The sequence below is a fragment of the Myxine glutinosa genome, chromosome 11 (assembly GCF_964187855.1).
Source record: "Myxine glutinosa chromosome 11, kmMyxGlut1.1, whole genome shotgun sequence".
NCBI classification, from domain to species: Eukaryota; Metazoa; Chordata; class Myxini; order Myxiniformes; family Myxinidae; genus Myxine; species Myxine glutinosa.
Window position 1 is genome coordinate 57,452,774 of NC_136271.1, and position 16,749 is coordinate 57,469,522.

Here is a 16,749-nt window from a genome sequence, read left to right on the forward strand (position 1 = left end):
GTAGTATGTAAAGGGGTCAGGGGTCACTACTGGCACCATTATTCACAATTTACATCAATGATTTGGATAGTGGTATTAAGAGTCGGATTTCTACATTTGCAGATGACACAAAGCTTGGAGGTAAGGTGTAGACAGCAGAGAGGGTGGTGATCAGATTTAGGAAAGTCTAGATACTTTACTATATTAGTCAAAAGAGCTTTGGGATGGGTAAGAGTAATTAAAATAAGGATTACATGATGCAAGCGTGTCACACAGGAGGCTTTACTGCATCCACATGGAATGGTCTCTCCGGAAAGGTCGTGGCAGCGGAGGGTCGGATACGTTTAAGTGGGATTTAGATAGGTTCGTGGATGCATTAGAGATAGAAGTGTATCAGCTGGCAGGACTTGTAGGCTGCTAGAGTGTGGATGGGTGATACTGGGGTTAGGGCAGCACAGGCATGATGGTCCCAATGGCCTCTTCCTGCACCAAAAATGTGTGTTTGTGTTGTTTTGTTTTTCTGTTTGTGTTGTCTATTGAATATACAGACTTGGCATTTAATATGGAATATATTTTTTTTCTTGACGGGTTTACTTTCTGAACTCAGTATATCAATCTGGTGAGTTTATTTTACCCTTCGGTGATGTCTTTGTTGAAAGAACCATGTCACTGATTGTCTTTCGCAGCAAGAAGTCAATAACAGGATTATATCACAGGTGGCGTGACAAAATGTAAGGACAGGTACATTTGACGATTGGCTTCACAATCGGGTATATAAAGGTTGTTGCGTTCTGTATTAGTGGAAAACAACAACTGCACGTCTACAAAAGTTATTGCCGCTTCCTCTGGAGATGGTCCGTCGACTCGACAATGCTGTTTGTCATGGAGTGGTGGCTTTACGAAATTCTGGCATGAAACAGCGTGCTATTGCTCGGCAGTATGGCATCACTCAAGGTCAGGTGTCAAAGATCCTGAAACGAAATGCTCAGAGGGGTGTCCCTACTCCAATACCGAGGCCAAGACGTCCACGCAGAACCACAAGGGGAGATGATCGCCAGCTGCACCGGTTAGTCTGCAATGGCCGTACCAAGTCAGCTAATCGGCTTAGGGCTGAGTGGCAGCCAACTGACAAATGTGCCTGTATCCAGAAGGCTAGTCAACCAACGACTGGTTCAAGCAGGCTATCGTGCCAGGCGTCCCCTGAGAAAGCCACGCCTGACCAGACAACACAGCCAGCGCCGATTGCAGTGGGCCAGAGAGCACCGTCAATGGCAGCCAGGACACGTGACCTTCAGTGACGAGTCTAGATTTCTGGTCTATCGTCAAGATGGCCGCATCCGAGTGCGCAGACAAGTGCATGAAGCCCACAACGAAGATTGTATAGTGTCAAGAGTCCAAGCTGGAGGTGGTGGGGTGACCGTTTGGGCTGCTTTTCATGCAGGGGGCAAAACTGACCTGGTTGTTCTGAATGGAAACCTGAACCAGTTCAAGTACAGGGTCATTCTGGAAGAAACATTGCTTCCATTTGCTCATGCAGCCTTTCGAGGAAACTTTGTCTTCCAAGATGACAATGCACGGCCTCATCGTGCTCGCATGATCCAACACTTTCTTGCTGACTGTGGTGTAGAGCATATGGAGTGGCCTGCCATGTCCCCGGATATGAATCCGATAGAGAACTTGTGGGCAGAATTAACGCGTCAAATCGACAACTTGGACCAGCAGCCTACCTCTGTGCGTGAATTGCAGCAGGCTATTTGTTGTGGAAATCATTCAAGTCCACAACTTTAGTCCATCTGTTGGTTTAATTCCATTAAGACCTTTGACATCATTCTGCAAATACAGGAATGCAATCGAAATAAGGTTTGGCTTCACATAGGTCAATCCACAATATAGTTCAATGAAAGCAAGCGTAATACTCTATGCGGTACGTACCGTTAACGAGTCTACTAGTCAATGTAACGTCACAGGAGAAGTCGCCTAGAGCAGCGGCCGCATCGGGTCTTATAGCCGCGCCCCCCTAGCGGTGTCAGCGAGCAGCGAGCATCACCTGGGTTCAGCATTAATACGATTTCACTACATTCTCCCCACCGTTAGAATTACACTGCCGTGCGGCTATAATCGAGCGAGGCGTCAGCATTAACAGGGTGCGGGATTATGGTATCAGTCGGCCCAACCATACCGGTCCGGGCGGCGGATTTCCCTGCCAGCACGTGTCCGAAATTCCCCGGGTTCGGCATCACGTAACCCAGAGACCCCGGCGTCGGAGTAGCTGCCGGAGTCAGGTGACGAAGGGGGTACCACCAAGCCTCAGGCAAGGGTGGATGTGGCGAAGGGAGGGTCGGCAGACGTTCAGTGACGGAAGCGTCGGAAGAGTCCATAGACTCATAGATTGGCTCGTCCGATTCCTTATAAGGGTCGGTGACCCCGCATGGGGCAAGATGGCGTACGGAGACAGTGGTCTCACGCCCATCTGCCGTCATCACACGTGCATGCTCGGGATTAGCCTGGAGTACCTGCACTTTGTCCACTAAGGGGTCGTACTTGCTTGTGCGGACCGCCCGTTTGAGATAGGCCGGCCCGGGCTCAGCGAGCCAACTGGATAAAGACCGGATACACCCCGAGCTCCTCGGGTGGTGGAAAAGTCTCTCATGGGGAGTCTGGTTGGTGGCCGTACATAGGCGAGCTCTAATCGAGTTCAGCGCCGCAGGTAGCGACCAAGCCCATTTATCGAGGCCCTGGCCGAGGGTCCGGAGGTTGAGCACGACGGCCCTCCATATAATCCCGTTGAAGCGTTCGATCTGCCCATTCGCTTGGGGTCTGTACGGCATGGTATAACTAGAAGCGACGTTATTTTGGAGCAAGTAGCCTCGCACTTCCTGAGACAAAAAGACCGCACCCCGATCAGTATGCACGTAGGCCGGGTACCCAAACATAGAGAACAAATTCTGCAGGCATCGCATTACCGTGGCAGCCGTCATATCCACGCACGTATAAGCAAAAGGAAATCGCGAGTACTCATCGACGATAGTGAGCAGATAGCGAGAGTTACTCGACACCGGCAACGGGCCCTTGAAATCTATCGCCAATCTTTCCCACGGCCTCGTAGTCCTAACCAGCGTCCCCATGGGAGGGTTATAGAAACGTGGTTTGATTTCTGCGCATATAGCGCAGTCACGACAGATACGGTGGATATCGTCAATCGAGTATGGTAGATTGCCACGCCGCACAAAATGAGCGAAACGCGTCACGCCCGGATGCCCTGCAGTTTCGTGCAAAGCGCGTAGGCCCTCCAGAGTGACGATACCCGCACACGTAACCGGTCTCGATAAGGCGTCGGCGACCTGGTTATCCTTCCCCGGGCGGTATTTGATAGTGTAACAGAAGTCGGCAAGCTCTACACGCCAGCGAGTGATTTTCTCATTCTTAATGCGCTGGGCATGTAAGGTGTCGTACATGAACGCAACACTTTGTTGGTCCGTGATGATTTGAAAGCATCGTCCGAGTAAGTACGGGCGCCATCGCCGAATCGACTCGACGATCGCGTACGCTTCCTTTTCGACAGACGAATGTCTCCGCTCAGCGGAGGTAAGAGTCCGTGAAAAGAAAGCCACCGGGCGCCCTCCTTGGGAGAGGGTCGCCGCTATGGCATGATCCGAGGCATCACTTTCGAGGACGAAAGATCCGCTCTCGTCGATCGTCGCCACAGCGGCACTGGCGATGTCGGCCTTAAGGCCTCCAAAGGCCGCCAAAGCGGCCGGACGCAGAGGGAATGTGTCGCAGGCCACAAGGGGGCGAAGTTTCGCGTAGAAATTTTGGACCCACTTAGAGTAATGGGCGAATAGCCCGAGAGCGCGCTTCAGGGATGCCTGATCGCTGGGAGGGGCCATGTCGAGCAGAGGTCGCAGACGCTCCTTATCCGGAGCGACAGAGCCATGGGTCACGGTGTACCCCAGAAGATCTATATTGCGTAGGGAGTATTGACACTTAGCCTCCTTCATGGTTAGGCGATACCTCTGCGCGACCTCGAGGAAGCGCTTCAGGTTAGCATCATGGTGCCCTTGGTCATACCCACAAACCGTAAGATTGTCTAGATAGACGAAAACATATCGGTCAAGTTCTCCCTCGCAATGAGGTCATCCATGGCCCTCTGGAAACAGGTGACCCCGTTCGTCACCCCAAAAGGCAATCGAGTAAATTGGTACAACCGTTGCCCTGACTCAAAAGCAGTATAGATACGATCTGCCCTAGAGATAGGGATCTGATGATACGCACTACGGAGATCGAGAGTGCTGTAGACCGAGTATTGGGCCACCTGTCGCACCAGCGCGTCCATCCCCGGAAGGGGGTAGGCACCCAGCTGTGTAAAACGGTTAATCATTTGGGAATAGTCGATTACCATGCGTCTGCGGTGTGCTTCGCTTCGCACCACTAAGACCTGGGCCCGCCACGGCGACCGGCTGGGTTCTATGACGCCGTCTTTCAAGAGCTGAGCCGTCTCTCCCGCAATGAATTGCATGTCTGCTCGAGAGTAGCGCCGTGATTTTACCGCTACAGGTGTACAGTCAGAGGTTAAATTGGGGAATAACGAAAGTGGCTGGATTTCCATTTTCGCTAGGGCACACACAGCAAGTGTGTCAGTCCCACCAACAGCAAGCGTGTCTGGCCCACCAAACTCCATTTCCAGTCGTCCATGTCGCTTAAGGAAATCGTGTCCTAACAGAATGTCAGCACATAAAGCAGGTAAGACCATGAGGTGTACATCTGCGAAAACCCGTCCCTTTATCACGAGTTTCAATCGACATTCCCCCTTCGTGCTGAGCCGAAGTCCCTGGGAAGCCATGAAGATCCGTCTCGTAGTCCCCAAGACCTGCCAACCATGCCTGTGCACTAGTCGCTGATCAATAAAACTATCCATAGACCCTGTATCCACCAAGGCACGCACACAATGGCCCTCGACCATGAGGGGAATAACGGCTTGAGCCAGGCCGGACGAGCCTGCTGGGAGTGGGACCAAACCTCCCGAGTGAGTCGGTCGCGCCTCGCGGGTGGGTCCTATGCCAGCCGCAGTTTTCCGGGCGTCAGAGGGTGCCCGTGGAGTTTCGTATAAGTTGTCAGGGAGCGTTCCCATGCATTCCGCAGTTTCGCGGTCTGTGGTGGAGAATTCGTTAGAGCTGTCAGAGAGCTCCCCCATGTGGTCCGTTGTCTTGCCATTCGAAATCGCCGTTTGACGAGTATGGGCCTCCGTAGTTTGTACCAAACACGTGTCACTGCCAGAGGACGCTGTATGCTCTTGAGAGACGTAGCGTGTACTTACTGCTGGGGTTTGGCGAGGCCCCAAAGTCCCTCGCGTTGCCCGGAGTCTAGTCAAGGACGCACGTTCCATGTCCGATTGAGGATGAGACTGTTGTGGCTGTTCGGTGTCTCTTGCCAAGGTCGATTGGGCGACCAGGGGCCCGCAAGGAGGGGCACTGCCCATCAAAGCCGGGTAAGGTGCCGTGTTCCGTGCTCGGCCCATAGGCTCTGCAATAAGCCCATTCAAGGTCGCGCGCGGCCGCGAACCGCGTGCGGTTTTCCGGCACACTTTTGCATAGTGCCCCTTTTGCGAGCACATATGGCATATTGCGTCCCGAGCCGGACACACTGACCGGGGATGTCGTTGACCCCCACAGAAGTAGCATGTAGCTCCGTGTAAGGCCTTGGGTCTGGCCGTAGCGGCAGCCGTCAGGATCCCCGGATCCTCCGCCGGGGCAACCTGGAGTTCCGCGAGCGGGTCTGCTCCTGGTTCTTCGGCGGTAGCGCTCTCCGGCCGTGTGTGTAGCGAGGTCCCCGCCAAGAGGCGCGTGCAATCATAGTCATTCGACTGCAGCCGCGCTTCGGTATATACTTTTCCTTGTTCTAGAGCCGCCATGAAGGTCAGGTCGGTCTTCTCCAAGAGCTTGAGCCTGAGGTCCTGAGAGGAGACCCCGGAGACGAAAGCGTCTAGGAGAAGGTCATCTTGAAACTGCTCGTGAGTCCGTGGCTCCTGGGTGCTGTCGAGCAGGAGTTGCCGGAGCTCCTGGGCATAGTGATCCATCGACTCGTTTGGTTGCTGGCGTCGTGATGACAGCAAACGGCGAGCATACACCACGCTCTTTTTCTTTATGTACAATCGCTTGAGCTCCGCAACAGCGAGGTCGTACGTCGCACATCGTGCAATACTGTTGTACACCTTGTAGTCGACTTTGGACTGGAGCGCTGCTAGCTTCGCGGCAGCTGTCGGCTCGACATCCTGGTCAGCGAACTGGTTCTCCAAAGTTTTCAACCAGTGAGTCAGTTGCAAACCAGCATCCGAGGCTTGCGGGTCGGTGCAGAATTGCGAAACCACCAGCATCTTGTTTCCCGCCATGTCCGTAGATTTTAATGGAATTAAGTGTTGTGGAAATCATTCAAGTCCACAACTTTAGTCCATCTGTTGGTTTAATTCCATTAAGACCTTTGACATCATTCTGCAAATACAGGAATGCAATAGAAATAAGGTTTGGCTTCACATAGGTCAATCCACAATATAGTTCAATGAAAGCAAGCGTAATACTCTATGCGGTACGTACCGTTAACGAGTCTACTAGTCAATGTAACATGTCACAGGAGAAGTCGCCTAGAGCAGCGGTTGCATCGGGTCTTATAGCCACGCCCCCCTAGCGGTGTCAGCGAGCATCACCTGGGTTCAGCATTAATACGATTTCATTACACTATTGTCACTGCATGGCAAGCGATTCCTGTCCAAAGCTTGGCAAATCTCATGAACAGCATGCCTCGACGTGTACGTGCTCTCCTGAATGCTCGTGGGGGTTACACGAAGTACTGAACTGTAATTTTACTGTCTGTAATCCCAGTCATAATTTAGCTTTTGTTTTTGTTGACAAATTTTTTGGCTAGTGTGCAAAATAAAGAGATACTTCTGGAAAACGTACAGAAGTTTAACACAGTACTGTCCGTGAATTGAGTTCGATATCAGTTTCCATCACTTTCAAGGATCAATTTATTTGCTTCGAAATGTCAAATGTGGTTTTTGTTTCTTTTAAAGGTCACATTAACAAAATCTAGAATAATTTCAACATAATTCCAATGAGCTTTTGGTTCTAAGTCATCTTGAAAAGGAAATTCACCCCCACAAAAAAGATATTCCATATTAAATGCCAAGTCTGTATGTATGTACCTTTGGTAAGACATGATAACATCGAGATACTGACAATGTAACATAGACAAGCAAAGTCTGTTGTTGGCTTAACGGTTAAGGTGGCTGGCTTAAGATCTACGGGTCTTGAGTTTTAACCCCTCTCACCCCATTGAAATAACATCAGGTGGGTTGACTCAGCCCGTCATCCTCCGGAGGTCGGAAAAATGATTACCAACTTACTGGATACAGGGGGGGGGGCACTGAATCATTGGCACATCCACACTTCCAGAAAAATGATGCAACCAGAAGCCACAGGCTGCATACGAAATAACAACAACATATAGACTAGCAAGACAACATGAAATGCACAGACCTTGCAAAGCCAGATAGAATATACTCGACAAATAGATGGGACACCTCCACCCCCTCCAAAAAAGGGATAATTGCAAACATAAAAAGTTAAAGGTGAACAGATGGGAAAGGTCAGGGAGAATATAATAGATAAAGTGTGGCCCTGAGAGACAGCGTGAGACTGTGTGTTTCATCACTGGAAGGAAAAGGGAAAGGAAGGAAATAAATGAGTTCAGGTGAGCAAGGTAACTATATTTGGGAAGGTTAGCACGATAGCGGTTGCTGGATGAGAAGGCTTGACCTAAATGCGTTGGAAGGGTCAAAGTTGCTGAAAGGGCAGAGGAAGCAATTAATTAATTAATTTCATCTTTCTATTCCTGGTGCTCTGCCTAAAGTCAGATTCGGTGCTGCCAAGGCAGTATTGGCAAGGATTACACTAGATGGTTTGCCATTTCCTTCTCATTAGTAGTTAGGGCAGGAATTTGTAATTTGTTCAGGGTGCCACTCGAGGACATTGCTTTATGAGCTTTGCAATACACGTCGCCTATGATTGTGATATTTTCTAAGTCTAAAAAGGGCATCACTCTAAAAAAATTTACCAAACGCCCTGAAACTCAAACCTGTACCAAGTTTCAGTTGAATATGTTAAAGGGTGAGGGCGGAAAGTCTCGGAAAACCACAGTTGGGATGGATGGAGAGCAAGCGTATAGTCAGTCCCCTCTGGTGAAAGCGATAGGGGACTAATAAGCGAAGGCCAATGGAAGATCTTTTATATAAATTCCATGCAGGACAAAAAACATTAGGGGACATCATTGGTACATTTATATGAATTACAAGGACATGAGTAGACACAGGACCGCCCTGCTAGCCTTACTTGGTGGAAGTTAAAGGCACCGCGGTGTCTTTCACGAAGAGTATGCAAGTTATCACCAGGAAGCTGAACAAATTGCAAATTTTTGGCCGAACCAGAATGTCCAGGCCTGACCAGCCGGTTAGTGAAATAATTGGGCCAAAAGCGTCCCCTAAGCCAACCCACAAACAGGTGGGAATAATTGTGGCCGTTAAAGCAATAGTGAATGGACAAATGAGCGCAGTGTACAGGAATTTGAACTTGGATTCTACTATCATGAGCTATTGGTTCAGAATGAAAGGGAAATCGGGCCAACACATTTTGGCCAAAATACCATTGCCAAATAAGACCTTTTAGTAGATAGAGCAAATGGGTCGTAGATGCTACTTGGACCTGTGGGTCAAATACCCTCTTCATGTGTCTGATTTTCCTCCAATATGGTTGTGTCTAGATACTCAATGTGGAAGATTAAACACAGTCTGGAAAGCCAGGCTAGTCAAGTTTGTCCTGGGTAAACAGGGAACGTGGATCAGCAGGGAGCTGTTTGCTTTCCCACTCGGAGGCTCTGCCAGCACAGACCAGGGCTTTGTTATACCAGACGGCCTTTGGGACTGACCGTGTCACCTCGGTCTATAGACCTGCATGGAAAAGTGGTACGTCTGAGCTTGGCAATGGCCTTTGTAATTGTGGGGCATAACTCTGCATGGAATTCATCGTTTAAAGGAAAACAGATGGTTATCCAAGCATTGTGGTATTCACCTTGTTTAGTCCGGGGCAATTGCTGTTGAGAGAGCGGGAGTTTGGTCTTCCTGTAGACATCGTGCAAGCGCATATAGCATTCGCATTGCATTAAAAGTCTGCTTTAAACATTCCGTAGGATGTCTGTAATCCCACATGGCGGACATGGAAACCCAATGCGATTGATTTTGGATAACGATGGAATATTCTTCCGTCTGTGCTCTTGAGAGATTTGGCGCTCTTCCGCCAAACACGGTGCATCACCGAAACCTAAACTAAGGCCTAGGTGAATGGAAGGGTGATACAGAACCTTCGTCTTTCTAGCCAGATCTCTCGGCCCGTTTGTTGGCGTGACGTGTACTAGAGGCCTGTGTATTGCACGCTCGCTCGGTCCGAGCCGTCTGAGGCAGGTGGAATGGCATGATACATCCCACAAGGCGGAGTTCTGTCGGAGGTACATGCTCCACCTCCCTGTCCCAACACGCATTCTGAATCACGTCCTTGTCTGTGATTCGTCATTGAGCCCATGAAAAACAAGAAAACCCATTCATTGCGTTGCACGTGAAGCAATCTTAAAATTGCTTTTAATGCACACGAATGTTTGCTCGTTCTCGTTCCTTCGATTGGTGGAACGGGCAGCGTTGAGTTCTGGTGCTTTTAAAACATCTTTAGTTTTCAAACATCTTGAAGTAGTCATCCAGGATTTGGTCAGGCCTCGCATTGGCACTCACAGGGAACGCATTGCTCCTTATATTTGGATTGGCATGATTTTGAAAACATATTTGAAATTTGAAATATTTGAAAACAATCTGTATTAGGATATTTGAAAACAATGTGTATTAGGATATTTGAAAACAATCTGTATTAGGATATTTGAAAACAATCTGTATTAGGATATTTGAAAACAATCTGTATTAGGATATTTGAAAACAATCTGTATTAGGATATTTGAAAACAATCTGTATTAGGATATTTGAAAACAATCTGTATTAGGATATTTGAAAACAATCTGTATTAGGATATTTGAAAACAATCTGTATTAGGATATTTGAAAACAATCTGTATTAGGATATTTGAAAACAATCTGCATTAGGATATTTGAAAACAATCTGTATTAGGATATTTGAAAACAATCTGTATTAGGATATTTGAAAACAATCTGTATTAGGATATTTGAAAACAATCTGTATTAGGATATTTGAAAACAATCTGTATTAGGATATTTGAAAACGATCTGTATTAGGATATTTGAAAACAATCTGTATTAGGATATTTGAAAACAATCTGTATTAGGATATTTGAAAACAATCTGTATTAGGATATTTGAAAACAATCTGTATTAGGATATTTGAAAACAATCTGTATTAGGATATTTGAAAACGATCTGTATTAGGATATTTGAAAACAATCTGTATTAGGATATTTGAAAACAATCTGTATTAGGATATTTGAAAACAATCTGTATTAGGATATTTGAAAACAATCTGTATTAGGATATTTGAAAACAATCTGTATTAGGATATTTGAAAACAATCTGTATTAGGATATTTGAAAACAATCTGTATTAGGATATTTGAAAACAATCTGTATTAGGATATTTGAAAACAATCTGTATTAGGATATTTGAAAACAATCTGTATTAGGATATTTGAAAACAATCTGTATTAGCACTGGGGTTTCTGCAAAGTGCATCTTTAGTTCAATTCTGATGTCCTGAAGTGGAGGGCTTTTGCTATTTGGAATGTTTATGCATATCGACGCTGCTTCTACCCATCACCAGCTTCCAAGGCTTTTATTATTTTATATAGTCTCCTCTTTTGTCCTTGCTGATGCAGGCCTCAGCCTGGCAACCATTTAGAAGGTCATACTGGTTGGCTTGCGTTCAACCAGATGGCTCGTGAGTAAATTCTTGAGAGCTTTGTCGGAGGTTTGTTCTTGCAAAATATGCAGGTGTCATGATGAAACTACCAATAACTTTTAAGATTTGCCTACATCAACATTTGTTTGGAAAGCAGCTTGCTATGAGGCATGAGCTTGTATTCTCAGCATTGCATGTTGTTGCCATTTGAAACTAGTCCAGGAAGTAAAACTGTGTAAAGGTATTAAGCTTGCGTGCAAATTGCTTTTATGCGTAAAAAGTGTTCTGTAAGAGGATTTCCAGGCCTGCTGCCTGCAACTTTGCTGATTGGTTGAATAAAAACCCAAAATGTAGGTAAAGTAACCGGATAAGGCTAAGCTCTTCATTTTCCTGAAACTCCAACATTTACTACTTTTTCTACAAACTTATATATATATATATATCCTTACTGGGGCTTGCAAATAGTCACATTGCTTAACATACCGGTATGTCTGTTACAACAGAAGTGCAAAGTGTTTCTCACTCTGCAGGTGCTTCCACTTAACCCCCAGTGTAATTGCTACCTGCCTGTACTGTCTGCATGGCCTGTGCTGTGTTCCAGTCATTTTTACTCTTCTTGCTGAAGCGCAGTTTGAGCGTGTGAGACTCACTTAAACCATACAAGCGGTTTGTCTACACTCTCTCACAAAATATCTTCGATTGGTGATGTACAAGCCAATGTTGTTGATGTGCGGTACAAGCCAAGACATTTTATTGAGCCCTGCAGTTTAATCACGTCTTGGGGCCCACCTGACGAGAGAAATACAAATTGTTCTGTGCCGGGATACTGTGGTTAGATGGAGCATATTGTGGTGAAAATGTCGTGAGTTTTGTTAAAAAAAAAAAAAAATCCTACAATGCAACTCTTCTGCTGTCCTCGTGTGCCCCACTTATCTCGTCCCTTGACCTTTAAAGATAGAGATAGGTGTTGCAGACGTGGGTGTCAAACTGAAACCCTCTATTTTTGTATGGGTTATCTGCTTTGTTTTCCGCCATTGTGGTCACCGACACCACGGGAATCTACTTTGCGCCCCGCCCGATCGATTGTGTAGTGTTGCCTTCCATTACCATGCTGGTACTTTTTCCACATTTAAACTTTCTGTGCCCCCACCCTACCTCGACAGAAATGAAAGCAAGAGCTAAATGATAAAGAATAGCATGTTAACAGGCTCGCAGAGGGGAGGAGAGCAGTAGACAGACACACTAATGTATGATATGAGAAGGGAAACGACATGGAGGAAATGAGGGTACGGGGTCAATGGTAGCAGAAGACGTCAAGGAGATATGGGGGGAACTGAGGTCAGGATGGAGAGCAGTCTTGAGGATATACTAGGGAAGAGCATAAGATGACAGATACCATCAAATATTGGGATGAAGGGATGAAGGTGACCATCAAATATTAACTCTGGGAAGGTAACAAAGTGTGGGTTTCTGTAAGAACCTGAGTTATTTCGGAGAGTGTTTGGGGGGGAGGGGCGGACCTGGGGATGAGCGGATTGAAGAGAGGACTCGTGGAAGGGAGGGAAGTTCTCCAAGCTGCCTGTGGTGGGTGTGAATGTACATTCTCAGGACAAGAATGAAGAATCCTCCATTTTCTTTTTTTCTTCCCGTAGATGTCTCTGTGAGAATTACCAGACTGAAAGAGCCCCTCGTTTTACTGTTATTATGTTTTGATTTTGTAATGAGATTTTCTCTGCAAGAATAAATAACAGATTGGTCTGGATGGCATTCTGCCTCAAGATCTCTCTGTCTCTGTCTCTGTCTCTGTCTCTGCCTCTGTCTCTGTCTCTGTCTCTGTCTCTCTCTCTCTCTCTGTCTCTCTCTCTCTCTCGCTCTCTCTCTCTCTCTGTCTCTCTGTCTCTGTCTCTCTCTCTCTCTCTCTCTCTGCTGGTTTGTCACTGGGCATTGTTTTAGAACCGACCTTGTTCTCAATCTATATCTTCGACCTCTCCGGTTCTCTGGATATTCCACTAGAGAGTTTTGTGACTTATCCCACCTGATGCAGAAGAGTGCACCAAATTTATGAGAGGCCGGTTGTTGCAGCATCAGTGTCTACAGATATGGTTACAAAAAAAACTCTGAGTGTAGTCCACTAAACTCCTAGGCCTCAGAATCGTTCATGAGCAGATCACATCGGCAAACTTTCTTTTCTAAGGCAGGCCGAATCCTCAGTATGCTCGGCAGAACCAAGTCCATTCTGAGCTCACTACGCTGTATAAAATGACTTCATACAAAGTATAATATGAAGTATGGGTGTCCACTCTCGGCTGCTGAAGTTGCTTCCCAGCTTTCTTTCCAGGAAGTGATCGAGCCAGAACGCTCTGCATTATTGGTATATCAAGGCAGGAGCCCGAGACCAAAGCTCTGCTTCTGGCCCACCACAGGCAGGTTTGCGGACTCTTTTTCAATCACCAGTCAGGTTGCAAGGGTTCTTATGAAGTCCCACGCTTGGTTACCCTCTCTAATTCAAAGGTAAACTGTCACCTCCACCCTTTCCTCCTTTGTCTCATCTGAGGAATCAATATTTTGTCTCTTGTCTTGTGTCTCTCCCTCCAGTCATTTTGGAGTGCTGCCCATCGTCACCTCGTGCTTTCTTGCATACACACCCTTGCTATCTACTGTTTCTGTGCTTTATTTTCTGCCACTCGTGTGTGAAAAATTTGTCTTTTTATCCTCATTGCTCTTTGATCCGACGTCGGTCTGTGAAACTGCTGCCCTCTGTCGTTTAGTCATCCAAGGGCCTAGATTTCTACTTCCAAGAAATAAAACACGCTAGAAAACAGTTAGAATTACTCACGCTCTTTATCTGACCAAACTATGATGATTGACCAACAAGGGTGACCCATTGAGCCAGGAAAAAAGATGTGGCCTCAATGCTTATCTGTGGGTCATTACACAGTATGCTAACCACCATGGGAAAGAAGGAGAAGCTGACATTCCAGGCACTGACCCTTTGTCTGCGCAAAGCGAGCAATGAAGAGGTAAATCCTGAAATGTCAGCTTCCACTTTCTTCATGCAGAAACTTCCTGTTTATTTGATCCATTGTACTTGTATACATCAATACGAGTTTCTTTAAAAGGAAGTTCAACACTGCAAGAGGCCATTCGGCCCGTCGAGCCTGTGCAATGGTTGTCAGCCTATGGTTGTTTGTTCGTGTCGTATAAATTTTAATTTTTAAATCCTGAGTGTCAAGCAAGGAAGCAGCACATACCATTTTAAAAGTCTTCGATGTGACTCTGCCAGGGTTCGAACTTCCGACCTTCCAGACTCCCAGACATGGTGGACTCTAACAATTACGTCACTGACTCACTTAGTATTGCAGCCACTACACTAGCTGTGAGCAAAAGCCTCTATTACCAGGCCCTAAGTGAAATGGCTAAGTAAAAAAGGGATAGTTTGATGGAGGCTTTTTTGTTTTGGAATATGCAAAACGCATTTTTGGGAAATACAAGGAAATGTTTGCCTGGGTCTGGAAGGAAAAAGAGTCCTAAGTATTTGGTCATAATAAATTGACAGGTTGCTTTGTGGGTTTGCTCTCGGCTGAGTGATGAGAACAAGTGTAAACACAACACTCAAACGTCTGGTTTGAGCAGCCTTTTACTGTACTCGTGTTTCCTGTTTTTTTTTGGGAGTCTCACACTTCCTCTTCTGTGAATACATGAAGCCATGAAAACTCAAAGACCTGGCTTAAACCCAGAACGAAAGTCTTGTCGAGTATCTTTGGCCGGATTCCTGAGTAAGCTGGGGCAGGTGTGATGTAACAGCCTGGACTTGATTACACACGCTGGGAGCATCTCTCGAACGCCATCGCCTAACCATTGCCGCCACCGGGCTCAAATGTTTTCAGTGGATGGATGCTCTTTGCCCCATTGTAATCAAATTTGGCAGCACTGGAGTTTTAACTCATGTGTAAGGTAATGCCTGTAGTTTTCTCTCTATATAATAGGTATTGGCCCTTTTAAAGGCTGTATTTTAGGATCCATTAGATGCAGCACTTTCCTGGCTCTGGCTAACACTGGTCCTGTCACCTTGCAGATCTCTGGCAGTGACAGATTGGTGTGAAGGAGATGGCCTGTGGTTCTGATTCCAGCTAAGCCCTGTGGTATGCCCGGATATACATGACGGAGTTTTGACAAAGGTTATTCTACAATGGTTCACCTGCATTTCATGCGGCCATGTCTTTTGGCACGGCGGTCACGGCAGAGGTGGTTGTTGTTGCTGCCCTTCATGCTCGGAGCACTGGGCTACTGCAGCGGCCGGCGAGAGCATCTTCGTCCAAGGAATGACCGCCGCAACATCCGTCCCAACATTATCCTCGTCCTTACGGATGACCAGGATGTGGAGCTCGGTGAGTGCTTTGGCAGACCAATTACATTAGTTTGCTCGCCCTTTTATAGCTCTATACCGATGAACCAAATAAAGTCTTCTGATTTCTCATGTGAGTTGATAGATATCTGATGAGTACTTGACCAAATTCCATGAGAAGTCTTTTAAGGGTTTGAATTTTCAGTTGGTATAACATGTCAAGACTGGGAAAAAGACAAATGAAGTACGTCGTATGTCGTAATGGACATGTACTTGCAGGTTCCATGGACGTTATGGACAAGACTCGACGCATCATGGAGCAGGGCGGCACACATTTTGCCAACGCATTTGTCACTACGCCCATGTGCTGCCCTTCCCGTTCGTCGATCCTCACGGGAAAGTACACCCACAACCACCACGTCTACACCAACAACGAAAACTGTTCTTCACCTTTCTGGCAGGCGACACATGAACCGCACACCTTTGGGGCATACCTCAGCAGATCCGGCTACCGCACGGGTATATCCTCTCACTCGAGTGCTGTTGAACCCCAAAGTGCTTTGTTCCCTTTACCCTAACCGATGATGAACAGGATCATCTGTTTGCTGTTTCCTCTCCTTACAATGTTTTCCTTTATTTATTTATTTATTTTTCTTTTCTCAAATCCTTTCAAATCTCCACTAAACTCCATAATCAGCTGTGTGTTAGGTAGGCACTGATATAATCATCACCTGCAAGCATCAAATCCCGGGAGGAATGTTTTGTGTTGGCGGAGAGGTAGACGACTCTGCTATTTATGGGACTATTTTGATAAGGGCATTGATTGAACAGTTAAGAGCAGGTTCATGGTTACCTCCCTTATTATGAGAGATTAAGCTGTTCAGGTTTTCCATCTATTTATTACCTGTGCATGTTATTAATTTTTTTAATGAAGGTTTTTGGCAGCACCGTATCCCATCATTAAGGTTTCCTCTGGATGAGCTGGTCACACTGCACATGCTCCCTCATTTAGGGGAAAGTCACCCGATCCTTTTAACAGCCTTCAATGGGGCTAGATTTAAGCAGACTTTGGTGGTGTAATGGTTGAGAGTGTCTGCTCTGAGTCTGGGAGGTTGGTGGTTCAAACCTTAATAATAATAATATGACTTCCTTTTCAAGGACCTTCAACGCAGGAGGATTCCATTAGGCCCATCAAAGCCTGTGCTATGATTACCAACTTATGGTTGTTTGTCTGTTCTCTATCCTTTTTATAAATGCTGAACATCAAGCTTGGCTGGTATGGTATGACTTGGCTGGAGTTCGAACCACCAATCTCCCAGACTCGGAGCCGATGCTCCAATCATAAGTGGGTCCATCCCGGCCTTTCCTGGTCGAGCATAACGAAGACTTTTAAAATGATACGTGCTGCTTCCTTGCTTGATGCTCAGCATTTGAAAGTATAGAGCATGACAACCATTGCACAGGCATCGTGG

At 46.6% G+C, this 16,749-nt stretch overlaps 1 protein-coding gene across 8 annotated transcripts in view; it reads left to right on the forward strand.

Moving 5' to 3' along the window:
• Nucleotides 1–16,749, forward strand: part of LOC144894280 (extracellular sulfatase Sulf-1-like) — a 101,979-nt gene that overhangs the window by 13,582 nt on the left and 71,648 nt on the right. For all 8 annotated transcript variants that reach the window (XR_013624968.1, XR_013624967.1, XR_013624969.1 and 5 more), the window contains 2 exons: nucleotides 15,008–15,320; nucleotides 15,557–15,796. Coding sequence is in view for 5 of the 8 variants with exons in the window: in XM_078786688.1 (XP_078642814.1) it covers nucleotides 15,122–15,320; nucleotides 15,557–15,796 (439 nt within the window). In the remaining 3 variants the exon portion in view is untranslated. The remainder of the gene's footprint in view (nucleotides 1–15,007; nucleotides 15,321–15,556; nucleotides 15,797–16,749) is intronic.